Raw genomic sequence first — 27,665 nt, forward strand, 5'->3', positions numbered from 1 at the left:
ATATTTGCAGTGAGAACTGATTTATTTTATAATTGTATTTAGGGTTCAAGAACGGTGCTTAATTGTTGAATCCTGCTTGTTTAATTAATTGATCTGATTTTCCATGATTTCCTGAGAATTTCTCTAGGCCTAGCGTTTAATCCATCTGAATTTACAACTCTTTTATTTTCTGTTTTATTTTACAATTTAATTACAATATTTCTGTTTAGCATAATTAAAAGATTATTAAATCTATTGTGTGAATCTAGAGTTCTTGTGGATTCGATCCCTAAGTACTACAATTGATCTCTTAATTTGAGAGAGTAGCTCTAGGGTAAATTTGAGCATATCAAATTTTGGCGCCGTTGCCGGGGACTCTTTTGATTCACCATTAGATTAAAATCTTTGATTTTTTCTAAATTTTTCTTTTTCTGTTTTACTCACACGCTTTTGTCTCTTTTCTCTTGTGTGTTTCAGGTACATGCCTAAGCCTAGCACCAGGAAAAATCCTACTGATCCAGTTGTTAAGCTTACAAACTAAGAGTTAGGACAACTATAGCGTGAGAACACAAAAGCAGCCAAATGAACAAAGATGGTCAACCCAATCATATTGAGACTAGAAGCGGCTGGAGTTTTGAGAGATCAAGAGGGTCATGTGCGCAACGAACTAGGCCAAAAACTTGATGCTGAAGGGCAAGTTATTCAGTGAGAACCTGTCGTCGTTGATGAGAATGCAGACGTCATCGATCGACGCAACGTCGGCATCGATCGATGCAATCAAGAAGGCATCGATCGACGCATTATTGGCATCGATCGACGCAATGTCGGGGCTGGTGCGAATGGAGCCAATTTGGATGGTAACAACCAGCAGAACCTTCAGCCTAGACGGGACAACAATGGAGAGCTTGTCAAGACTCTTGCGGACTTCAACAGGCCAGATTTGTTTTATGAGAACCGCTCTGCGAGTGTCCCTACTCCATTCCCAAGGAATGATTTTGAGCTGAAGCCTGCCTACTTCGCTCTTGTTGGACAAAGGCCATTCCAAAACTTGCCACATGAAAAGCCTCTGGACCTCATTGAGCATTTTGAGGTTATAGTCACAAGCATCAAGGCTAATGGAGTTACTGAGGACTATCTCTACTGTAAGCTTTTCCACAACTCTCTTGCTGGGGAAGCTTCTCATTGGCTAAGGCAACTCAAACCAGGATCCCTGACAACCTAGCATGACATCAAGGTGGCATTCTTGAACTACTTCTATGGTGATGCAATGTCTGATGATCTGAGGATCAAGCTCTCCACCGTTAGACAAGGACCAACTAAATCTTACAAAGCTGCTAGGTTTAATCAACAGCACACGAGCTCAAAACACTGATCTCCCCTACCAGAGACTCCATCTCCTGCTCCTGAGCCAAAGCTACCCTCTTCCGACTCAAAGCATCTGCAACCGTGTTAGCCTTACCAGGGTGATAGGCTATCTCCAACTCATAATCTGCCACAAGTTCCATCCACCGCCTCTGTCTCAAATTCAGCTCCGGCTGAGTGAATATATACTTCAGGCTCTTATGATCTGTAAACACCTGCACTTTTGCACCATAAAGATAAGATCTCCAAATCTTTAGGGCAAAAACTACAGCAGCCATCTCCAAATCATGAATAGGATAGTTGCCTTCATGCTTTAGCAACTGCCGCGAAGCATAGGCAATCACCTTCCTATGCTGCATCAGCACACAACCCAAACCAAATCTAGATACATCAGTATAAACCACATATGGTTCTCCCTACTCATGCAAAGCCAACACTGGCGTAGTAGTCAACATCTCCTTAAGGCTTTCAAAGCCCTCCTCACACTCCTGTGACCAAACAAAAGGAACATCCTTCCCTGTCAACTTAGTCATAGGGCGTGCTCTACTTGCAAAACCCTGGACAAACCTCCTGTAGTAACCTGCCAACCCAAGGAAACTCCTGATCTCTGTGGCATTCTGCGGTCTAGGCCAATCCCTGATAGCTTGAATCTTCTCCGGATCTACAGAAACTCCCTCTGTAGAAATGATGTGACCCAGAAAACCATCTCACGCTGCCAAAAACTGCACTTGCTCAACTTAGCAAACAACTTCTGCTCCCGCAGCTTTTCCAGAACTGCCCTCAAATACACTACATGCTCCTCAGGACTATTAGAATATACCAGGATATCATCGATGAAAATGATGACAGACACATCCAAAAACTCTTGAAATACGCTGTTAATCAATCTTATAAACGTTGCTGGCGCGTTAGTCAACCCGAAAGGCATCACCACAAACTCATAGTGCCCATACCTCGTCCTGAAAGCCGTCTTCCTCACATCTGTCTCATCTATCGGTATCTGATGATAACCCGACGCCAGATCTACCTTGGAGAACCAAGTAGCACCTCTCAACTGATCCAACAACTCATCGATCCTAGGAAGAGGGTACTTGTTCTTCACAGTGACCCGGTTCAAACCCCGATAATCGATGCACAACCGGAAACTCCCATCCTTCTTCTTGACAAATAACACTGGCGCTCCCCACGGTGATACAATAGGATGGATAAATCCCTTACTCAACAAATCCTCTAGCTGCTTCTTCAGCTCTGCCATCTCTGCTGGAGCCATTCTGTAAGGAGCCTTGAATAATGGCATCGTCCCCGGTTCCAGTTCAGTAGTAAAAGGATCCGACCGAGATGGTGGTAATCCATGCAATGACTGAAACACATCCTCAAACTCCTCCACTACCGGAATACCGCTAACTGTAGACTTCCCCACTAACTCTGGCATAGATATAGTAACCAAATAGGCCTCACGGCCCTTCTCGATCATCTTCCCAGCCTGGATTGCCGAGATCACGAGACTCCCTGAAGTCGGTCTAATCCCCTGAAAAACCAACTTCCCTCCTGGACGCTCAAACTCCACTCTACCCCGATGGCAATCCAAAAACACCATATGCCGATGCAACCAATCCATCCCGAGAATAACATCATACAACGCCACTGGACTGATAAGCTGTGACAACCCGTCCCGCGGACCCCACTAGCCTCACTGCTAGCCCGCTAGCCTCACTGCTAGCCGCCCAAACGGACCCCAAGCTGGCCCTGCAGGGCATCGATCCTAACCCATCACTGTGGAAATCCACATCCACCAGTAGGTTATTGGTGCGCCAGGCGTTCCTCGAACCCTGGTCCTCACCCTTTAACAACCTTCCCACAGGACAACTTGCCACCAATTAACCTACTGGTGGATGTGGATTTCCACAGTGATGGGTTAGGATCGATGCCCTGCAGGGCCAGCTTGGGGACCGTTTGGGCGGCTAGCAGTGAGGCTAGCGGGCTAGCAGTGAGGCTAGTGGGGTCCGCGGGACGGGTTGTCACATAAAAATCGATTTTTATTGTAACAACCCGTCCCGTGGACCCCACTAGCCTCACTGCTAGCCCGCTAGCCTCACTGCTAGCCGCCCAAACAGACCCCAAGCTGGCCCTGCAGGGCATCGATCCTAACCCATCACTGTGGAAATCCACATCCACCAGTAGGTTATTGGTGCACCAGGCGTTCCTCGAACCCTGGTCCCCACCCTTTAACAACCTTCCCACAGGACAAGCTGTCACCAATTGAGCAAATCCGCTGTTACATAAGCAAATCCGCTGGCCACGACTCTCCTGCGATCTGAATATCAACTCCTCTAACTCGTCCAACAACTCTCAGGAACTTGCCTCCCGCAAATCTGACAACTCCTGTATGCACCCCGGGATCCCCTCTGATTCCCGCACTCTCTGCACACTCCGGAGTAATGAAGATTTGAGAAGCTCCAGAATCAAACATAACGTGGGACGTAAACCCGCCCACCAACAAGGTCCCTACACAAACCTCATGTGTTGAGAACCTAACACTTTATCACAGGAAAACATAAAATCTGAACCTACTAAAAATTCACAAAGCTTAAGTACCATAAATTATACCTGTGATCGGCACTGGTTCCATCAGTCTCTGCTGTCGAGTAAACCCGTGGCGCCTGCTCAATCCGTGCCACCTGCTGACCTCCAGGCTGCACCTGCTGCAACGCTGCCACTGCTATCGGCTGCAACTTGGGATACAAGGGCCTGACGTGCCCTGGCTCCCTGCAATGATAGCATACTCGAGGCCCTGCCGTCGGAGCACTCCTCTTGGGACAACTAGCAAACTTGTGATCCTTGCTCCCACACTTGAAGCAACCCCCGCCACTCTGCGTCTGCGTAGCCTCCCACTTCCTCTTGGTTCCCTGCACAGGCTTGCTGCCCCTGCTAGAACCTCCATGATGCTGAGCCTTACTAGGCTGAACTGCTGGACTAACCGCCACTGACTGTGCCCGGATATCCTGCTCAATCTCTGCTGCAGTCTCAACCAGCTCTGCATGCGTAGCATAACTACGTCCTCTACAATGGACCCTTAAGTCATCACGAAGAGCCTTCATAAACCTCCTGATCTGGGCCTCCTCAGGCTCCATAGCCCGACCCCCATAACAAAGAAGTCGACTGAACTCCAAGTCCAGCTCCCGCACTGACCGTGTCCCCTTAGACAACTGAAGGAACTGCACCTCCAACCGATCCAATTCATCTCTAGGAAAATACTTGCGGTTGAACTCCAAGACGAAGTCAGCCCAAGTCATCTCCCTCTGCACTCTCCTAGCAGCCACTGATCTCCACCACACCTCCGCATCACCACTCAAATGATGGACACCTATGTCCACCCAAAACTCCTCAGGACATCTCAGAGTATGGAAGTTACATTCCACACTCGTCCTCCACGCATCCGCAACAGTAGGGTCTGTACCACCCAAAAACCTCTCAGTGAAAAGACCCTTCATCTCCTTGAGCATGGACAAATACCGCCCATGTGCTCCTGCATCCGCAGCCACTGGCTACCGCTCCTCCGCCACCACTGGTGGCACTACCTGAGCCTGAGCCGGTACCACTGGTGGTAACCGCTCCAACAACTGTGCTAGCATAGCCGCAAAGTCTAAACCGGGGACTCCACCCGCTGGGACTCCCACAGCCGGGACCCTAGCACCACTGGCCACTGGAGCATCAACACCGCCTCCTCCAGCCACACTCACCGAATCCCTCGGAACATCCTGCGACTCACCAACACTCTCAGCTGTCACACTCTGGTCCTCGGTCTCACTAACCTCTGGGACTCTGCCCCTACCACGACCATGTCCGCGTCCACGACCATGTCCGCGTCCACGACCACGTCCGCGTCCCCGACCACGACCAGCAACAGTACCATCTCTAGCCATCTGCACTACCATGAACAGAAGACTAAGCAAAACAATTACTATTATAACACAGAAACATAAACTCACCATGGAATCACACAGTCAGCTCGAAGAGGATGTTCTAGGACTCCATGCCACACACAATTGACTAACTCACATAATCAATCAAGACATGCAATCCCAAACATCACAACAGAAACCTAGTGAACCCAAACCTAGAACCGTAAGGGCTCTGATACCAAACTAAAACGACCCGACCCGTTTTTTTTAATAAATAATAAATAAAAGTACAACTAGTGGTCCCATACCCACTAGCCACCTAACCACAACCACAAACAACAGCGGAATAACAATACCAATATCCAATAAATATAAATAACCAATATTCAAAACAAAACCAATATCCAAATAACCAATCATCAAAAAACATAGAACCAGCAACCTAGCAAGGTTTCTAATGACTCAATTCTAGCAACCTAGCAATGCCAGACAACATCCAATCGAGTCCCTAAAACATCCTCCTCTTCATTGCCTTGATTCCACGATCACACTTTGCCTTTACCTGCACCACAAACACAAATTGAGATGCATGAGTATTTTATAAACACTCAGTGAGGCAATCCTCCCATCTACTGGGCTATACACACAAGCAACAGTGATTCCAATGTTCCAAACAATCAACAAACAAAGCATACAAACCAGGAAAACAAACATCAACTCGCTGGAAGGGAGGTGTCGACCGACACCAGCCAAGTGTCGATCGACACTGGCTCAATGGTGTCGACCAACACTACCCCACAGTGTCGATCGATGCTGCTTCATTGGTGTAGATCGACACTCCCTCTGCAACTGCGATCCGCTCAAAGCCGAGAGGCGAATCTCGCTCCCAAACTCCACCAAATCGTCCAATACTCGAAACCCAAGTCTCATACATCCGTAGGAACCTGTAGCAACCAATCCCAGCAAGAAAAACACACAAACAAGCAACAAACAAGCAAGAACAAGGAAATCAAAGGCTTAGATTAGCCATGGTCATGCTCTCACCTCTTTGCAGGAAGATTCAGACCAATAGCAACGAATCCAACCCTCCTAGCAAGCTTCTAGATCCTTCCTAACTCCAAAACTCTCAAGAACAGCCAGGAATCTCACCAATCTCTCTCAAAAGCTCAAGAACAATGCTTCTCTCTCTTTTCTCTCAAAAACAACAAAGCGGTGACAAAATAAAATTCCAAAACCCTTCTTGCGTCAAAACCCACTTAAATAACCCGGTCAATGGTTTCCTAAAACCAACCGAACCAAATCGATTAAAAACTCAATCTGGTCGAACCAGTAAACCTTGGTGTAGACCGACACCACCATGGGTGTCGATCGACACCCAACCCCAAAACGCAGAGTTTTGGTTCGCGGGCGTTACAATTACATAGTATAATAATAAATGATGTATCATCACAATAGTGTATGACCAACCATAGAGAGAACCTCATCTCCGCCCTCCTCCCTTATGGAGAGAACCTTGCGTCCAACCTCCTCCACCATGAAAAGAATCTTGGCTCTGCCTTCCTCTCCTGGGAAGATAACCTTACATGCGTCCAAACTCTTCCACCATGGAGAGAACCTTGGCTCTGCCCTACTCATGTGTAGAGAGAACATGTTCACGTCTTTTAACTATCTCAAAGTGGCATTCTCCGGCAACCAATAAAACTAAAAGCCTTTTTCCAACGTCACAAAATCTTTTGATAGTAACTAATGTTATATTTCTCAATGTATTTGTGGAAGTGTCTTTGACACATCATGATGTAGCCTCTTTTCCGAGCTCCTATGGATCTATCAAAAACGGTTTATGTTTTTTCCAATCTATCTATCTATGTTTGTTGTAAGCTTATGTTTGATTATCCTGTTTTATCCAACCATTAGGTTGATAGGATTCTACAATTTATCTCCCTTTGTGATTGAATGAATGGTAACAATTATGTTGCATTAAAAAAAGGTCTATGTGAAGTGACCTTAGTGCAGTGGCCAAAGGTAAGTCCTTAATGCACAAGGCACCGTCACACCCTGGATCGAGTCCTGCTCCCTACGAATGTAGGGATTAGGCTAATGGGCCGGCATGTTGTGGCCCAATGGTTGACAAAAAAAAAAAAAAGGTCTATGACCAACCAATCAAGGTTGAAAAATTAGAAGAAAATTATTTTGAAATAATCAAAGAAATAATAGAAAATTATAATCACGGTAATATATGAATCTCAAATCAAAGATGAAAATATAAATTAAATAAAATAATCTAAAAACACTACAATAAATTTTAAAATACAGCATTAGAAAAAGAAAACGCATGTATTAATTATACATTTTTGTTTGGGTCAACATATTAATTTTACCTATTACAAACTGAAAAAAGGAGAAAATAGGAGAAAGTTTTGGTTAAAAAAAAAAAAAAAATTTACCTTCCCATTAAAACTTTTTACCAATAGAACAAAGTTTAAAGCAGTGTTTTTAAATAAATTATTTTGTTAGATGAAAATTGTGAGACGATCTATGTTTATGTAGAAGTGAATATTTACATTTTTTAGAATTAATAATTAATTGTACATTTTCCTTAATCTCTTTTCTATTTTTTTGAATTAATAACTTAAAATTAAAAATAAGTAAATAATGTTATAATTTCAAATTTTATGAAATATCTAATCTCCTTATAATTACTTTTAAAAAAACTGTTTAATTTATGTTATTTTTTATAATTATCTTTTTACATTATTAATATTATTTAAACAATTTTTTTGTTTTTTGTCATTATCTCAAATCTCTCCTATTAAATATTACCTTTTACACATGTCAAAATCTCAGATTAACAACTTGACACGTGTCAAAATTCTGTTAATGACTAATTTTCAAAATCCAACTTTATATAATAAAATTTCGTTCATTTAAAATATTATGATATTTTTAAGAATATACAGATTGAGTAATTATTTATTAAAGCACATCAAAATACATCTCTTCATGATCCATCACAAGCCGTATCCCAAGGGAATATGTTTTACAGCCACTTAGATCCACGTGAGTAATTACCATATTCAAAAATGTCGTTGTAAATATTGGCTAGCTTCCCAAAATTGCACCAACCATTCCACTATCATAAGCAAGCATTGTGAAATTAATCTCTTTTGTTCAATTTAATTTTATACAAATTAAATCATTTTACAACATTTTCACTAGAAATATATACATATAATTAATTTAATCATTTCCCTGTTCTGTAGCGGACATATTCATCATTCCCCCGCGTTGTAGCGGCCTTAACTGATTATTACTTTATATTAATAGTTTCTAAAAATACTCCACAAACTTAATTATTTGCACAAATTTCCATGTGTTCAATTTTAAACATTAATACATTCTTCTTTTATTTTATCCAAATTCATGATAATATTAAAATATTCATTTTTAATATAATGAGTAATCCACTGTAATATATATATATATATATATATATATATTTATATAACTGAATGCACTATATTGAACTGAGAATTTAACATAAAATTCTAATCTGTCATAAATCGTATGTATTCGTGAATTTTCCCTGCATTGTAGCGCGTGTCCAATCCTAGTTTAATATTTAATTGCTTAGTTATACCTATAGAGTTGAGGTATGGAAAAGCTGTTTTTAGTCAAGAAATAAAAATAAATCATCAATTATTTTATAAAAGTTCTCCCTCTCTCGATATTATCAAATACAACATAGGGGACAAATTCCAAGACATGACTATCGAGAAGTGGGTTTTTATACAGATTGCTCAGACTTGGTAAGATGGTGTCTTCGCCTTGGGACTGGACGGCCTTCAAAACCTACCTCAATGATATCAAGATGGACATGGAGGATTTCTTCTTGCTCTTTGTCTTTAATTCCAAGAACTGCAAATGTAAGTGCGGATAAGTTGGCACGCCAAACGTGTTCATCTCCGCAACATGTTTTATTTGTAAACGCTTTTCCTTTGCATTGGCTCATATGAGCTGATCTTTGTTGTCAAAAAAAAAAAAAAACATAGGGGACAAATTTCTCAAAAAATAATTAAAATAGGTTGTATAATATCCTTGCAAGAACGATTGCTTGTCAAGCATTTGAGTTAGTTTGTGCGGAGTTAGTCGTTATATTTTCTTCAAAACTGGTCAGCCTTCTCTAACTTCTTTGGCGCTTTTGTTTTGCTCCGTTTTTTTTTTCTTTGAATTATTAAGAGGTTCCGGGTCTAGGCCCATACATCCTCTCGGACCAGGGATCAGAGCATTTTATATGGTCCCCTCCCAAACGCCGTCCCTCGAACCAGCGACCTCTAAACTTTGCCAGAGAGTCTTTACCAATTGAGCTATCGACGCTTGGTGTTTTGCTCCGTTTTTCCTTTCCCTCTTTCTCTTTATCTAAAATTTTTCGTTCTTGTAATGTAAAAGCAGAATGCTTAGCATGCTCATCTACGTCGTTTCTTTTAGAAGTGACTTTTGTAAACTTTTTACCTCCTGCTTAGGCTACCAATTATCATGGAGTTTTATTTTAGTTAAAGTGTGGTTGCCAAAAAAATATGTTTATTGATCAATATATTAACATATAAGTCTTTATTAATTGTATTATATGTTGACTGTTGAATTCATTTCATTATATGTCAACTGAATGATATTTGTTGAATGTTGAATAATATTTTATTATGTCATTAATATATTAATATATGTCAAAAGTATTGGTCTCGAATTTGTAAGAACAAATCTTTTATAGTTTTATTTCATATTTATTTCTCTCTCTTTCATTCTCTCTAAAAGTTAATAAAAATGGGAATCATAGGTCCTGTGATACGAATGTTCTTTTTGTGTTGCATCTTTGGTCACATAATTATTAATCATAACAATGGTTTCCTCGAAGCCAAGAAATTTTCGAAATTTGAAGATTTAGAAATTGAGAAGAGACTAAAAGCTATGAACAAACCCACTGTCAAGATCATCAAGGTTTTTCTATATATCCTTACAATCTTGCTTTTGTTCCCTCTACATATATTATATACGATTAAGTCATATATGTTAATCACTATATATATGGCTGTAAAAAAATAGACTATAGATGGAGAAAGCTATGGGTGTGTGGATTTCTTTAAGCAACCTGCATTTGATCACCCTTCTATGAAAATTCATAGATACCATTACACGGTAATTTCGGATAAGCGCTATAAATATTCGTATATTAATTCTTGTAAATTAATTCTTGTAAAATGGAAACACAAAAAGAAACACTTTAATATGTTTGCGGTGTTCAATATGTTTTAGATGCGTCCAATATGGAAGGGAATGAGAGAAAAAAAGACAAACAATACTGGATTTGGTTACTTATGGGAGAATGGTGTGGGTTGTCCCATTGGTACGGTCCCTATACAAAGAGTCACCAAATAGGATATTTTGAGATTAGACTCATATGGCGATAATCATAAACCCCGTGGCTTTTGGAACACGACCAGTTATGATCCTAATAGTCCTCTTCATTTTGACCAACATCATGTAAGTTGATTATTTTAATTAAAAAAGACAAGAATATCATATATAACCTTTTGATATATTTATAATGATCATATTCTTTGTTGGGATTAGTTTGCCGTAGCTCGGACGAAGAACATAGGAAGGAGGTTCCGTGGAGCAACAATGGAACTTTATATAACCGCGCCTAAGGTTCAGCCGACCCAATACAGTGCTACTCGAATTCACGATCAGATCGGAAGGGATTTCATCCAAGCCGGTTTGACTGTAAGTCAATACTTAGTTTATTTATATTGCACTGTGCTACTGACCTCCATTTACTTAATTTATTTTATAAATTTATAATCATAAATTATATTGTTTAATATAATTTCAAATAACACAAATATATTTTTTCACTAATTCAGGTTAATCTAGTATTGTACAAGGACCACCAACCTCGGACTTTCGTCTATACATATGTAAATCATTCAAAGAAAAAAATTCTCTTTCAAATTTATCATTTTGTTTTTTGTATATATGTATGAAATAATTTGACTAATTATAATAATATATAATCATTGGATAGGTGAATGGAAAATCATGTTACAATAGCAACTGCAACACTGGGGTGTTAGTCCTTCGTTGAGACTTTCCACTTGGTATGGCATTAAAGCCAGTGTCTTTCGTGGTGCTAATACGAGTTATTATGGAAGCTTCCGTGTAGTCATGGTTTTCCTCTTTCTTAGTACTGAGCATTTTTTTGCCTTTGTTCTAATTTCTTCGGAGTGCGACTAACCATTCGAAAGTTTGACAAACATTATTGTAATGTCAAAAATAACCTATTATTTTCTTGTAACAGGACAAAAAATATGAAAATTGGTGGTTTCATTTTGGTAATAATCCTGTAGATATTGGACTTTGGCCGTGGTATAGGTTTAATCAAAGCTTCGGAAATTTGGTCGAGTGGGGTGGAGAAGTGTACAGCGCATTTCTGCCCAGTCCTCAAATGGGATATGGATATACTCCTGTCCAGGCGGTACGGTACGATGCATATATCCAAAATATATCTGTACTCGACGGTGATTATAACATAGACCGCAATGTGACGAATCTCGAAGACTTTTCCGACGACACTCGAGGTTATAAAGTGATAGACACCCAAAATCCTAAACATCGTGGCGGTCATATAATCTTTTATGGTGGTCCAGGAAATATTTGAATATGATTAGATCTTTATAATATGAAAGCTAAAACATTACCTTGACTTGATTTTACAAATAAATATACCGCCTTTACAAGTTACTTTTAAAAAAGGTCTTCAATACAAACTATATATGCTTCTTGAAGGGCATGCTTATCAAACAAGTTATGGCTACGTATATGGGTAATTTTTGGTATCTTAAGAGTTTTGAGTTTCCAGAAATGCAAACGGCTGCAAATGATTTTAAAACTTATACTACACTACAACAAATTTGCTCATTGATAGCACTAATTCTGTAACTGCTGTTAAAGAATAGTTTCGGATATTAGCAATTATATTACAGCACTTTATTAGTGCTAAGCCCATTTATAGCATAAGCGGGAAGCGAAAATCACTTTGGCGGCCCAAAATATTATTCAACGTAACCGCTCTAACACTTAGTCAAAAATTTCATTCTATCACAAAACATAAGTCTCAAAAAACTAAAAAGTCTAATTAAGTCTCAAAACCTAGACACAATCTACCACCGTCGCCGTCGCGGACCAAATTTCCGACTCGGATGGCTTTGATTTCCTTCTATCTCTGTATCTTCTTCTTCAATTTCCTTCTGTCTCTGTGTCGCGCTATATCTTCTTCTTTGATTTCTCCGTCGAGCTATATCTTCTCCTCTTCGATTTCTCAGACAAGCTATATCTTCTCCTCTTCGATTTCTCAGACGAAGAACGACGAAGGTAACCTAAATTAGACAGCTAATTGTTTTTTTTTTTCAATTTCATTCTAATCTTCAATCAGTAACCTAAATTTCACTTTTAATCTCGTTTTGTGAGGTGACAAGCTCGTCCGACAACAAAGACAAACTTGAAATCTAAAACCTATATAACAAATCTGTAAGTTTGTTCACATTTTAGTTAAAATTTTTGTTCAGATTCGAAAATTACATGTTTGTGTCCTCTTCATGTGCTTGAACTGATTGTTGCTTGATTTTGGTCGAATCTGAAACTAAATTTCACTTTTAATCTCGTTTTGGTCAAATCTGCTTTATTTAGATTTCTGTATTGATTTTTGTTAACTGTTCAAAAACTTATGCTTAGTTTTAGATTCAACTGTTTAAAAACTAAAATGCTGGACAAGAAATGGGTTCATCTTAGCAGGTATGTAATTGATTACATACTGTTAGGATTTCAATAAACGAATATAGACATTAAGGTATCTTCGTTTGTATCGTTCTTCCTTCCAAATACAATGAAGACTTGATCCAGCATACGAAATAGGTGCCTGGAAATTTGTCCGGACGGTGGCTGCTGAGTTAGGAGACAGTGGCATGGTAATATGCCCATGCGTTGACTGTAGAAATGTAGATCGTCATTCGTGTAGTGTTGTGGTTGCTCATCTACTAACTTGAGGCATGGATGAGACTTACAAGTTGGGGAAAGATTGGTATCATCACGGTGAAGTGGACTCAGGGGGTGAATTCGTTGAGAAATTAAATCGGTGGAATGATGAGATTTGTGGTTTATATCAAGCTGCTGAGTTTATGGATGAAGAGCCGTTATGAAATTGTGAGAATGCTGAGGGGGAAGAGAAGATAGATGGTTCTACGCAAAGCTAGCTGATGCAGAAAACCCTTTATATCCAAGCTGTTCTTCCCATAGCAAACTATCAGCCATTGTGACATTGTTCAGAATGAAGACACAAAATGGCTGGTCCGACAAAAGCTTCAATGATCTCCTTGAGACATTGTCAAAAATGTTACCGGATGGTAATGTACTTCACACATCACTAAATGATGTGAAGAAATTTCTGAAGTCTTTTGATATGGGTTATCAAAATATTCATGCCTGCATAAATGATTGTTGCCTATTCAGAAAGAAGTACAAGAAGCTGGACAACTGTCCCTAATGTAAGGCTTCAAGATGGAAGAGCAATATGCACACTGGTGAAGTCAAGAAGGGTGTCCCACAAAAAGTATTACGGTACTTTCCGATAATTCCTCGTCTGAAGAGGATGTTTAGGTCTGAAGAAATGGCTAAGGACTTAAGGTGGCATTTTAGTAACAAGAGCAACGATGGGAAGATACGTCATCCAGTAGATTTTGTGACGTGGGATCAAATGAATGATAAATACCCATCATTTTCTGCTAAGGATTTTGTGACGTGGCTAAGAAATGGCTAAGGATTTTGTGACGTGGAACCAAGGAACATCCGTCTTGGACTGTCCACAGATGGATTTTATCCGTTTATCATGAAGAATACAAGGTATAGTTCTTGGCCGGTCTTACTGGTGAACTATAATTTGCCTCCTCACCTATGTATGACGAAGGAGAACATCATGCTTACCTTGTTGATTCCAGGTCCACATCAACCGGAAAATAGCATTGATGTCTACTTAGAACCTCTTATTGAGGATCTAATGCATTTGTGGAGCAATGGAGAATTGACATATGATATTTTTAGTAAAACGACGTTTACACTTAATGCAATGCTTCTTTGGACTATAAGTGATTTTCCAGCTTACGGGAATCTGGCTGGCTGCAAAGTAAAGGGAAAAATGGGCTGTCCTATATGTGGGAAGAGCACAGATAGTTTGTGGTTGAGTCACAGCAGAAAACATGTCTTTATGCGCCATAGAAAGTCTCTACCTCCAACACATATGTATCGAGTTAAAAAAACATGGTTTGATGGACATTTCTACGTAGGTTGTTAGTGATAAATTCAAGGAACGAAGGCGTAAACAGATTCCTCACACTTGCAGCCTTAAAGGAATGGTTAGACTAGCAGAAGAGATGGTGAGTTTTTAATTGTATGATTTTAGCTATTTTGTCAAATCATATCTTGTAATGTCATTTCTTATTTTAATTTCAGAACAAGAAATGCCCTGAACCATCTAAGGTCACAAGGCTGAAAGTTTGGGTAAAGTCAAGAACCAAAAATGATGGAACGCTGGTTAATAATGTCGCCGCTGAAAAGATTGTCAGTCTAAACTGTAATCTATATTTTCTGTTTGCATGTTTATGAATTAGTAGTCAAATAATGTAACTTGTTTATGCATTTGTTTATTTGTTATTCAGAGAAAGGCAGCTGAGTTGGAGATTGTCCTCATTCAACAACAACAAATCCAAAGTCAGATGGTCTTTCACAATTGTTAGGAGCGGATAATCCTGGTCGGTTAAGGGCTATGGGCAGAGGGATGAGTATGACAAAACTGTCTTTTTTCCAAGTCAACAGTAAGTGTATGGCTGAAATGAAAGAAAAGCAAGTTAGTTTACAAAGAAAAGTAGATGACTTACAAGCTGTCATTGAACATTTGAAGGTTAGTAGTCTTTTAACATTAAAGCATTATTAGAGTGAAATAGTATTGATTCATCAGTTCTAAGTTACCTTTTGTTTTTATGTAACAGAGAGGAGAACCTGAGGTCGGGGAAAATTCAGCTGCAAGGGTAAGTAATCATGTTATTTTTTTTTTTGGCAGTAGATCATGTATCATTGATTGTATTGGTAGAGTGACACTAATAGAGCACATCCTAAGTGTTTGCTTCTGGATTATAATGGTACTGGTGAGATTGTTGCTGAAGCTCTTGTGATGTCTTCTGATCCTCAAGACTTTGTGAATGGGATTCCATTATGGCCTAGCTCCTATAAAGTATTGGTAGAAACTGCAATCAAACCAGATGCATTCCTATGGAGACCTACAACTGACATCCTGAATATGGAACAAGCTGTTTGAGAAATGCTTGCCTGGCTAGATGACAATTGTATTCTCCAAGAAAACAATGCGCCAAAGGTAAAAATAACATATATGTATATAACTGGGTATTTTGATAATCAATAACATATATTTTCACATGTTTCAGAGTCCAAATACAGCTTCTGCAAACAAGTGTACACTACTAAATTGGAGGGGAAATAAAGAAGTGGCTGTTGCTGAAGGGCATTAGCAGTCAAAAGAACCAGATGCATTGGTTAATGGACTTCCAATCGGACTTAATGCAGTAAAGGTATGTGTGGATGTGGTCTTGAAACCTGAGACATTTCTATGGAGACCTACAACAGAAATTAGTATCATTGAGGACTGTTTGAAGACTTTCGTAGCATGGCCTGCAAGTAGAGTTTGTTTGAAACAACCATAGATGAATCACCACTGTCTAAGTCTCAGATTCCAACTCCTAAGAGCATGTGCACCAGCGTATGTTTGCTGCGTCCTTCGGGATTAAAATTAAAACTTTAATTTGAAATGAAAAGATTATGGAAGAAACGTTCCTCCAAACGGGACGTTTTGGTTTCGTCCTTCATTACACGTGGCAGCGTGTGTGTGGTTGTGTTGTTTGGGTAGGGCGAACCCAAAAATCAGTCGGTCCAAAAATCAGTCGTCCCAAAAATTTCTCTCTTGATTCTCTCCATCTTGACGGCTATTCGTTTGGCGATTCATCAAACGCCGGCGGTTTCATCCGTATTTTGTATCATCTAGAAGACTATCCGCCGATTCCAATTGAAAGGAGGTTTGTGTTCCAACCCCGTTTGCGATTTTAGATGACTTAGTATTTTTGATGTATTCTCGATTTAGGGTTTTCGATATTGTTTATGGGATTCGATAGTATAGTCGCTTTGTTTAGATAGTTTAGGGTTTAGGTAAAATTTGTCTCTGATTTTTATGAGATTTAGGGATTTCGATTATGTTTTGGGTTTCGATAGTTGAGAGTGTCTCAATTTTGGTTCGAATTAGATTTTCGGAGTTGAGTGTCTGAGTTTCTTGCTTTGACTTAAGATTGTTGTCATTTTGTTTGGACTATGTTAAACTGAGTATAACCTTGCAATTGTTTGTTGTTCATGAGTTTCGTCAGCGTCACGTGAAGAAAGCAACAGAGAATGGGAAATCGTAGAAGAAGTAGCAACAATCATCGACTCAGAGGTAAATACTTGATTCCATTAGCATCCGTATAAACTGTAAACATTTGGTTGTTGTTTGGTGGAATCGTGTTCTGGAAATGCTTTGGTTGTTGTATTGGCAAAGGGTTAACAAATACTATGCAGAGACTCCTCATGCTATAGCCAATGGTGAACAGGGGATGACCATAAACTGTAAGCAGAGGTGGTTTAGGATCAATGAGTTCACTAACAAGTTCTGCGGGGCTTATGCAGCTGCGGAGAGACTAAACAGTAGTGGACACTCTGAGAACGATGTGCTGAAGATGGCTCACGACATCTACTTCTCTGAATATAAGACGAAGTTTACAATGGAGCATTGCTGGTGTTTGTTAAGGTTTGAGCAGAAATGGCTGAACCTTAACGCTATTAACAACCCTTCAACTTCAGTCAGAACAAAGAGGAAACCAGTTGCTGCAGCTTCACAATCCGAGTCATGTTCACAATCCGAGGCAGCTTCACAATCCGAGTCAACCCACACTGAGCAAGACTTTGAGATAAGGCCTCAAGGTATCAAGGCTGCAAAGGCCAAGAGGAACACTACTCAGGGGAAGGCTCTAGCTGAGTACAAGAGCATGTGGGAAGTAAAGAAGGTGGATATGGCTGAAAAAGATAAGCTACAGAAGCTTGGCATACTAGACACACTACTTGCCAAACCAGAGCCACTTAGTGAAGCTGATCAAGTTATCAAGGATAAGATAGTGGCTTAGTATTTCTGAGATTGATGTATTGACTTAAGATGCAACTTAGTATGATTTTTTAGTATCTAAGTTCGAATTTCGTAATTTGGTTTGTTATGTATTCAATTATGTCTGTTCTTGTTTCGCCGTCATTAAAAATCCATCTCGTTTATGGGATAAATACAAAATAGCAAATGTTATGAGAGCATGCATAATACTCCATAATATGATTGTCGAGGATGAACGAGGAACATACAGTTACCGAAACATTGTTTCTGGATTTCAACACGGAGAAGATGTGGATCAAACATATACAGTCGGTGCCACCAGTTTGGGTTCAAATATGAGCACTATGATTACTCGTCTAACAAAAATTCGGGATAAAAAAGTCCATGAACGGTTAAAAGAAGATTTGACTGAGCATATTTGGACTAACTTTGGACATCTTCCAGATAATGAAGATTAATTAAAAAAAATTCTATGAATTGAATAAAATGTTTGTTTTTATCTTTGATGTTTGTATGTTTTATGTTTTTAATTTTTAATGTTTTAATTATATGTTTTATTTTATTTTCAAGTTTTTTGTAACTTTGTAATTTTCTTATGTTTTTAATGTTAATGTTATATGTTTTATTTTAATTAAAACTTTAATATCTTTTTACAAATTTATTTAAATAATTAATTTCTAAAATTTAAAATATTATTATTTTATTCAGGAGACCAACTGTGAGGGACACCAATGCTCGTACCAAACTTAAGAAACTCTGAAAATAATCTTATTATATTTAAGGGACCAAAATCTGTGGGACACCAATGCCCATGCTCTAATATGCAAACAGTCTCATCTCATAATCAGATATCTGAAGCAACTCCTTCAGCCCCTATCAAGAAAGCTAAAAATGTTATAGATTCACCTGTGCGGAGATTGCCGGTAATGTACTTCACTCCTTTAAGTGTTATTTATGTTATCGCTAATAGTATAACCTGTATATAAATTGTTGATGTTTGGTATTGTTGTTGTTGCTTATAATATGTTGTTATATTGTCAGCATAAAAAGAAAGAGTCAGTTAGCAAGGAAAATGAGAAGTGCAAATTGTTGGATATTACCCGAAATAAGCGGGTCGTTGCTGAAGGACGTTGGTCTTTAAAAATTCCAGACCAAGTTGTCCATTATGCTCCATAAGGACCTAATGCAGTACGCGTTTGGGTAGATGTGGTGAAGGTTAATGATGCTGCTCTTTGGAGGCGTACTTCTGCTATCGAGTGTATGGAAGATGCAATTGGTACAACAATCGCATGGCCAGAGGACAAAGTGGTAATGGTTTGAACTGAAGTACCTTTCTCTAGATTATGGGAACTTATGTTATTTAGACTTGTGTTGTTTAGCTTATGGAAACTTATGGTATTGAGACTTATGAAGTTTAGCTTATGGGAACTTATGATATTGAAACTTATTTATGTTGAGACTTATGTAATTTTTGGATTAAAGAGTATCTGTTGGATGTTTTATATTATACTAGATATTCACCCGCAGTACACCGCGGGGCTATATTTTTTTGTTGAGAAAGGCAATATATAATTTATTTATTATATTAACTATATATGTAAATAATATCTTTTGTATTTTTAAAATTTACTATAATTTTACACCAATATATTATGTACTGTATAACTTCCATTATTTACATGTAGTGGTGTATTATATAGTTAAGATATCCTTATTGTGCATTAAATTTAATTTAGTCAACAAATATACTTTTTGTGATTTTTATTTTTCATTTACAATGTAGAGATAATAGTATTACATAATATATTCTATTTTTATAATTATATGTATACGATAATTTGATTTTGTAATTTTTGTTGCTATATCTCTATATCATTTAACACTTTTGTATTTATAGTTGTGCAAGTCGATTAAAATGGTAGAGTGTTTTTTTGTAAAATTTTTTTAAAATCAAGAAGTTTAATCTGATATCTAGGCTGTTATTATTGTCTACAGTTAATCAATTGTGGTTAATATTTAGTATAATTTTTTAGAAAATAGATTAATTAAATATAAAATATTTAATGCTAATAGATGTTGGTCCGATACTTTTGGAAATTTGAATAGGAGAAAATCTTCTTCAATTAGATTCTGAATTTGATATTATTTAAAGTAAAAAATAATTGTAAAATTTAATGACAATGGCATGATTGTAAATAGATTTGAACTTGAAGATTCATTTTATAAATGTCTCCAAAAATGTATATATAGATATATCTCTATATTAGTAAAAGAGAAGTACAAATAGAATTTGGGTCGGGTCATAATAAAAAATTAACCCGAAATTAACACAATCGGATAACGGGTTGTTTATATCCGAAATCTGGGTGATCCGAAATCTACAATAAATCATAAACATTAAACCTTAATTAAAACATTAATCTTCAAAGCAATTAAACAAATATCTTCAAAGTATCTTCAAAATAAATATGGTCGTTTTACGTTTCCTATAATTTAGGAATCATAATTACAATTATTGAGAGACGAAATAGTAATTCACACTTTACTCTCAAAGATATCCTATCTTAGCCAACTATATTTTCCCTAATCGTATCCATAATTTTAGTCAACTAAAGTCTTCTACAATTCGTTTCGGAAAATAAGGAATCGCTAAAACATACGATCTCATATCTTTACCAAATATATATCATCAAGTAAATGATTTTTAATTTTAGTCAGCACAACCGGATTTTTAGTCCCGTAATTGATCTCCAAAACCTGTATCTAAAACTCAGTCCACTAAAATTACGGAAATTTGATTACCGAATTAATTAGTGAATCAATTATGATAATGTATTATGAGAACATATTTTACCTATAAATACTCATTACTCATGCACATAAACTTCATACCTTCCAACAAAGTTTTTCAGCACATATCACTTAAGCTTACGAAATGGCTGCCAACTTAGCAATAACTGATCTTGCATCCATCAAGACCATCCAATATGGATAGTGGGAAAGAAGTGAAGAACATCGAAGATCCATTGCTTTCAGCTTGCTTCGATCTCAACAAATACTGTCCAGAAGCAAGAGCACTAACGTTTGAGGACATTCCATTGTACTTTACTTGGGATCCGAAAGAAAAATGCTTCATAAGAAGGAAAAGAACAAATGGGAATAGAAGGATTTCGTATATTCCAAGTAAGTTTGATGGAAATTTCTGTTTGAAACTCCTTTTCCGTTTTCTAAAACGACCAAAATGTGATGAAGATTTGAGGACTTATGATGGTGTCGTATATGACTCATACAAGGACGCATGTATGCCCAAGGGATTACTTCAAGAATGATTATTCTTAATGTTTCAGTACTTAATAAAGATGTCAAAATTTCTATGCTTTATCATGTTTAAGTTGTTTAGTATTTCCCTTTGTGAAATGATAATGATGTTAATAAAAGATAAGTTTCTTTTCAAATTAAGTTTGACAATCAAGTTATCTAATTTCATATATGCAACAACCAATCTAACCTATCAATATCTTAATATTTAAAGTAGATGAGAATACTTGCCATTATCAAATATGTTGGACAATGTCATCTCCAATCTAAGCTGTAGGGTTCCACGTAGATACCTGATATAATTACAGATGTTTAGTACAGTTCAGTAATATCATGTAAAAATTGCTTAAACACACCTAATTATATAATCGGGAATATTAAATCTCATATTTGCAGTACTGTCTCTCCCTTTGTCCTTCTGTTTGATTACTATTCTTCACAATTGCACTGGAAAATTAGTACATATCAATCAGCACATACGAAACTAAAGCTAAGTATATATAGAATTTTATACCAACAAATAAGATTAATGTTTTGTGAGAGAAGTTGAAAACTAGATAAAACGAATACTAACAATTAGTAAAAATCGTATAAAATATAGCTAAATTCAAACTTGATAGAAGTGATAGTCGTTTAATAATTCCAGAACTAGAAATCAACTTAACCAATTAACTAGAATTAGTTTACAAGATTAGCTAAACCCACCATATAATCTGCCGTTTATGATGTATGTGTCTTTGTCCGTCTGTTTTTATAGATCTCCTTCACATATTCACAGAAAAATTGCAACATAACAATAAGACCATTAAAAATTAAAGCAAAGGATACATATGAAATTTTCAGTGATTCTTAACATCGACTACTATTTTTCTGATAAAATTGATAAAAATGGATAAAACCAATTCTAATAATTACTCAAATTGCAAAAAAAGAAAGCTAAATTCAAACCCATGAAGGTACTGATAGGGGTTTTATTTATCTTAATCAGAATCAACTTACCTAATTAACTAAGATAGATAAGGAGATTTTTAAAACCCACAATTGAATCCGCCGTGTAAGAAAACAATCAACGGCAAATATATTTCTCCTTTCTCTTCGAGTTGCAGAATTAGTTGTTCTTCAGTACGACTGGGTCTCCAAAATTGTAGAACAAAAAAAGGATTGAACTGTGTGATGGAAATGTTCGGGTTTCAATCAATTCTCTCCAAAAGGATTAGAGATGGTGAAATGATTCGAGAAGTTGAGACGGTGTAAAGCAGTCGATCGGTTCTTTTGGGGAAGGTGATCGGAAATTAATGTCTTCTTCAGGCTTTTTTTTAATATTAAAAACAAAACTTCGGCCCACCTGAGCCCAATCACAACATCAGTGCAATATATTGGTCCATTTTAAAAATATACATACTATATTATTATGTGGATGAATTGTATATTGTATCCCCCAAATGTTTTCTATGTAAAATCATAAATAATACTAATATAGAGATACAACCATACTATACTAAACAGTTATTTAAAATGAACATGTATATAAAATTTTGTATATTGTATCCCCAAATGTGTTCTATGTAAAATCATAAATAAGACTAATATAGAGATATAACCATACTATATACTAAACAGTTATCTAAAATGAATATGTATATAAAATTTTCCCCCGCGCTGTAGCGCGGGTCAGATCCTAGTTTTCATATAAAACAGGTTCCACTTTTAAAATGTAACCATATAATAGCTCTAATATGAACAGGTAATATAGCACAATGGATTTTAATATTATCAAAAAAATACTAAATCATAGCACAAATATTAAGACGTTATAGAAAATATAACAGCAATAAAATATTGCAACAATATAAATTATAACAGCAGTGCAATAATGTTATTGAATAATTTTTATGAGCATTTACAGACGCTACATTTAAAACATTTATAATGCCGACATTACGCTATTATATATAACGATATAATAGCATGAGTAAAAAACGCTACTGTATGGGGGGTCTATTATAGCTTGGGCAGAGACAGCGTTTACAAAAAAACGCTGTATATCACATATAATAGCATTTATCGTACGTTAAAAATGGACAAATTTGTTGTAGTGCTAAGATCGATAGTTTATCTATCATAGTTCTTTCTAGTTTTTTTATATTTTCTTTGTAAACTTTTTTCTCCATATATACTAAATCACTAATTATGTTTAGGATGTCTAATTAATTATCGAAAATGATCAAATTCAACCGGTTAGCTTGATGTCGACTTGGTTAGTTAGTTTATTGACGGTTCATTATTCTTTGGCATCGGTTTTAGAAGTCCAAGAAAGAAGAGGATTTTGGTTTTCAAAAAAATCAAAATTGCGGAAGGATAAGGCTCTTTTGTGAAGATATATATACACTTTCTTATTCTCTCCCATTGTATCTTGATTCATCTCTATCTTGTAATCTCTCTGAAGTTCTGTTCTTGAGCTTGAGAGAAACACTTGAATCATTATAGTGAATTGCTAGACTGAATCCAGCTCCAGACGTACATTCATCACATCGGTGAATCGAACTGGGTTAATAATTGCTTGTGTTCTTGCTTTCTTATTTTGTTTTACTTTTTTTTTATTCTGAGATTGTGCGTGAGTGATTGAGCTGATTTGTGTTGAGTTCTTGAGAGGTTATCACCATAAAAACTTAACAGATTGATATCAGAGCCTAGGTCAAAAAAGTGGACCTAGAGAATGGGTGTGGGCTCTATGTTTGGTGTTGGAGGATCTCTCAAAAAGATGACATGATTAAGGGTGCCTCAAGAATACTTCAGGAATAAAGGGGTACCGGAGCCTAGGTACCTGGGTTTCGCTGAAGGGGAGGCCAAAGTATCTTGTTGGGATACAAACAATGTCCCACATTAGAAGATTAGAAAATAAGTTTCTTATATATAAGTCGAGATCAACTCCAATTAGTATAAGGCTTTTTGGGAAGAAGCCCAATAAGAAATTCGTGAGGACTGGACCATTTGGGCCCAAAGGGGATAATCTATATATAATAGCAAACCTACTTTTGGAGGTCAACTTTAATCTAACGGATGAAATGTTTTTATTATTTTATCTAACGGTTTAGAATTATTAATGATTCCAACAGTTGCAATTTTTTTTTAATAATCGTGTTTCTTCATCGTACCCCCATCTTTTAAAAATTGCACCTGTTAATTTTTACACCTTTTTGTTTCACCTCTATACAGATTTTTATAGACTTTGAAAATAGCTTTTATTTTTTGAGTATTATTAATGATCTCACCCATTGTTAATGATATCAAAAGTTGCAAAGTTTTGGTCCAACAATTGTGTTTCTTCGTCGCACCCCCAGCTTTCCATGTTGGCACCCATTAGTTTTCACACCTTTTTGTTTTACACCTCTTTGTTTATATAAAGTTGCAATGTTTTGATCCAACATTTGTGTTTCTTCGTTGTACCCCTAGCTTTCAATGTTTGCATTTGTTAGTTTTCGCACCTTTTTGTTTCACACCTATTTGTTTTGTATTATTAATTATCTCACTCATTGATAATGATATCAAAAGTTGCAAAGTTCCGGTCCAACAATTGTGTTTCTTCGTCGCACCCCCAGCTTTCCATGTTGGCACCCGTTAGTTTTCCCACCTTTTTGTTTTACACATCTTTGTTTATATAAAGATGCAATGTTTTGATCTAGCAATTGTGTTTCTTCATCGTACCCTAGCTTTCAATATTTGCACTTGTTAGTTTTCAGACCATTTGTTTCACACATTTTTGTTTCACACCTATTTGTTTTCACACCTTTTTGTTTTTATATATACAAATTTTATGGACTTTGAAAAGAGTTTTTGTTCTTTGAGTATTAATGATTTCACCCTTTGTTAATGATCTTAACAGCTGCAAAGTTTCGATCCAACAATTGTGTTTCTTCGTCGCACCCCCAACTTTCCATGTAGGCACCCGTTAGTTTTCACACCTTTTTGTTTTACACCTCTTGGTTTATATAAAGTTGCAATGTTTTGATCCAATAATTGTGCTTTTTCGTCGTACCCCTAGCTTTCAATGTTTTCACTTGTCAATTTTCGCACCTTTTTGTTTCACACCTCTTTGTTTTCACATTCTTTGTTTTGTATTATTAATGATCTCACCCTTTGTTAATAATCTCAAAAGCTGCAAAGTTTCGGTTCAACGATTGTGTTTCTTCGTCGCACCCCCAGCTTTCTATGTTGGCACCCATTAGTTTTCACACCTTTTTGTTTTACACCTCTTTGTTTATATAAAGTTGCAATGTGTTGATCCAACAATTATGTTTATTTGTCGTACCCTTAGCTTTCAATGTTTGCCTTGTTAGTTTTCACACCGTTTGTTTCACACCTTTTTGTTTCACACCTCTTTTTCACACCTTTTTGTTTTTATATATATACAAATTTTATGGACTTTGGAAAGAGTTTTTGTTCTTTGAGTATTATTTATGATCTCACCCTTTGATAATGATCTCAAAAGTTGCAAAGTTTTGATCCAACAATTATGTTTCTTCGTCACACCCCCAGCTTTCCATGTTGGCACCTGTTAGTTTTCACACCTTTTTGTTTTACACCTCTTTATTTATATAGAGTTGCAATCTTTTGATCCAACAGTTTTGTTTCTTCGTCGTATTCCTAGCTTTTAATGTTTGCACTTATTATTTTCGCATCTTTTTGTTTCACACCTCTTTGTTTTCACACCTTTTGTTTATATATATATACAGACTTTTATGGACTTTGAAAAGAGTTTTTGTTCTTTGAGTATTGTTTCACACCTCCAAGATTTAAAAATTATGAGTATTATTTTCCTTTAATTTATTAATCAACATGATTTAATTTATTAATCAACATGATTCACTCATCTTCGTTAAAATTTGGATTATTTTATTTATTGATTCCTTTATCTAACTTTTGTTTGGTGTCGTTTTTCATTTATACCCACATCAATCATCTCTTCCTATTAATATACGTAATTGATTGTGATTTTTAATTTTTGAGAGAGGTGTGAACAAAAAAGTGTGAACAAGAGGTGTGAAAACTAATAGGTATCACACTGAAACATGGAGGTTTAGTGAATAAACACAATTGTTGGATCAAAACATTACCATAAAGTTTGACAAAAAAAAATTACCATAAAATTTTCACTCGAAATGTAAAATTAACAATGTTAATTAGTCATTTCAAGTTTTCACTTTTCCGTGCGGTAACGTACGGACCAACATCCTAATGTCATATTAATAAGGGAGTCGGTTTCGGCTTGGAAAGCCCAACAACTTGTCAATTAATATTGCAAGTGATGACCATACAAGATTAATAATGTACCAACTAACCAGAAAAATATTATTGGGTACGTTATGTCTTGGACATGCATGTTCGCCTCTCTCTCTCTTCTCATTAGTAACTTTGTCTCTTACCATCATTTAATACTCCTTACCAGTTAATATCTTACAATCATTTTCTTGCACTGCGTCATATAAGTTCACCACAACTCCAAGTTCAAGACAAGACTTTACTTCGTACGTATGGTTACTGCCATGGCGAAAATTATTTTAATTGCCGGAATCACTTGAAAAAACTAATCACTAACACTAGTTTATTTGTTTACACAGACGGTTACGGTTGAGATAGAAGTATTTTTAGTTAGAAGAAAACAAAAGTGTTGGTATATTTTTGGTTTATAGTGCAAGTTGCGATAAATGTTTTCTAAAGTGTTAATTATTTTTCAAAAAAAAAAATTTACCCCTATCATATATATAAACTATAAAGTAAACACCCACCTCATTTTGTATTCCACTTGATTATTTGCGAGATTTTTTTTTCTTTTTGGCAAAAACACTTAACCGAGAGTATTTGCGGTTTTGCCTTTGTATTTTGTAATAATTTACTTCTTCTTTTTATTGGGCAGAATTTTTTTATGTGGTAAAATGTTGTGTAAAGAAAGAAGGAAGATATTTGATTTTTATTTCTTCTTTTCCATTTGAATGTAAACGGAAAATAGAGTCAAATTTAATTTGTAAAGAAACAAAGGTTAAATTGTCCGTACGGAAAAACAAATATTTAAATTAAAAGGGTTAAATTTTAATTTCGACAACAATCCCAGATATTTTCTTTGTCTCTAAATAATCTTTTGTGCCTCCTCGTAATTAACTACATCAAGCATGTATAAAGAAGCTGTTAGAATAAGTGTTCTATCAAAGCGATGGGTGGATGTGTGGATGGAAACGTCGGAACTTTTTGTGGACATGCGCTATATCACGATATCCAGAAATCTTTTGTTCCATATTAGTCCTTATGCCGCTAGATGGATGACAAAGGTCCAATTTTTTTACTCAAAAATTTCTCTTACAGCTTTTTGGAAAAAAAAATTCACAAATAAACAAGTACATCTAGGTATATAGTACTGTATGATCTAGGTTGATGTTATATTACAAAACACTAAGATAATCCATGAATCATTGAATCTCTTGTTTTTTTTTTATTGTTGAAGTGGCTAATCAAATTTTTGATAGTCAATGACTACATATTATTTTAAAATTCGCATGTTTACTAAAAATAAAGGTTATAACAACTTTAACGATATGTTGCGCGAAAAAAGTTTATATTTTCAAATTTGGGTATATGTAGTAAGTTTGTTATAACAGTTAGTGAATAGGAAATCAAATTTGTCAGGCAAAAAGGCTAATTAGAATTGTTAGGTATACAAATTCATATATAACGAAATGACCTATAGACTATAAAATGTATTGTTGTCAGATTTAAAGATTTATTTTCTTCATAATTCATTGTAAGTCCCT

At 36.4% G+C, this 27,665-nt stretch overlaps 1 protein-coding gene, 1 long non-coding RNA gene and 2 pseudogenes across 6 annotated transcripts; 3 read left to right on the forward strand and 1 right to left on the reverse strand.

The window, feature by feature from the left end:
- The first annotated feature begins 10,061 nt into the window (after window positions 1-10,061).
- LOC147930736 (protein neprosin-like) lies at window positions 10,062-12,005 on the forward strand (annotated as a pseudogene). The gene is made up of 7 exons (XR_015575606.1): window positions 10,062-10,235; window positions 10,341-10,433; window positions 10,551-10,778; window positions 10,869-11,021; window positions 11,162-11,215; window positions 11,323-11,465; window positions 11,596-12,005. The product of XR_015575606.1 is annotated as a protein neprosin-like (transcript).
- A 1,051-nt stretch (window positions 12,006-13,056) lies between these two features.
- Window positions 13,057-14,109, forward strand: LOC147930737 (uncharacterized; annotated as a pseudogene).
- Window positions 14,110-14,240: 131 nt separating this feature from the next.
- LOC104728080 (glutathione S-transferase T3-like) lies at window positions 14,241-17,641 on the forward strand. 4 transcript variants are annotated; one of them, XM_087478038.1, is made up of 8 exons: window positions 14,241-14,722; window positions 14,799-14,906; window positions 15,005-15,246; window positions 15,335-15,373; window positions 15,536-15,717; window positions 15,788-16,432; window positions 16,775-16,842; window positions 16,997-17,641. In XM_087478038.1, the coding sequence occupies exon 8, from the start codon at window positions 17,000-17,002 to the stop codon at window positions 17,564-17,566; it is 567 nt and encodes a 188-aa protein (XP_087334164.1). In that variant the 5' UTR covers window positions 14,241-14,722; window positions 14,799-14,906; window positions 15,005-15,246; window positions 15,335-15,373; window positions 15,536-15,717; window positions 15,788-16,432; window positions 16,775-16,842; window positions 16,997-16,999; the 3' UTR covers window positions 17,567-17,641. The 4 variants fall into 4 exon arrangements, with proteins under 4 accessions (XP_087334164.1, XP_087334165.1, XP_087334163.1 ...); XM_087478039.1 differs by lacking the exons at window positions 14,241-14,722; window positions 14,799-14,906; window positions 15,005-15,246; window positions 15,335-15,373 and having other exon boundaries at window positions 15,499-15,717; window positions 17,073-17,641; XM_087478037.1 differs by lacking the exons at window positions 14,241-14,722; window positions 14,799-14,906; window positions 15,005-15,246; window positions 15,335-15,373; window positions 15,536-15,717 and having other exon boundaries at window positions 16,296-16,432; window positions 16,965-17,641.
- Window positions 17,642-20,328: 2,687 nt separating this feature from the next.
- LOC147930738 (uncharacterized) lies at window positions 20,329-22,133 on the reverse strand. The gene is made up of 3 exons (XR_015573774.1): window positions 21,862-22,133; window positions 21,568-21,624; window positions 20,329-21,309 (listed from the first exon to the last, which is right to left on the reverse strand). It is a non-coding gene; the product is annotated as an uncharacterized LOC147930738 (long non-coding RNA).
- Between the last annotated feature and the right edge of the window lie 5,532 nt (window positions 22,134-27,665).

This window comes from Camelina sativa, chromosome 12 (genome assembly GCF_030686135.1).
Source record: "Camelina sativa cultivar CO46 ecotype springtype chromosome 12, ASM3068613v1".
In the NCBI taxonomy this organism is placed as follows: domain Eukaryota; kingdom Viridiplantae; phylum Streptophyta; class Magnoliopsida; order Brassicales; family Brassicaceae; genus Camelina; species Camelina sativa.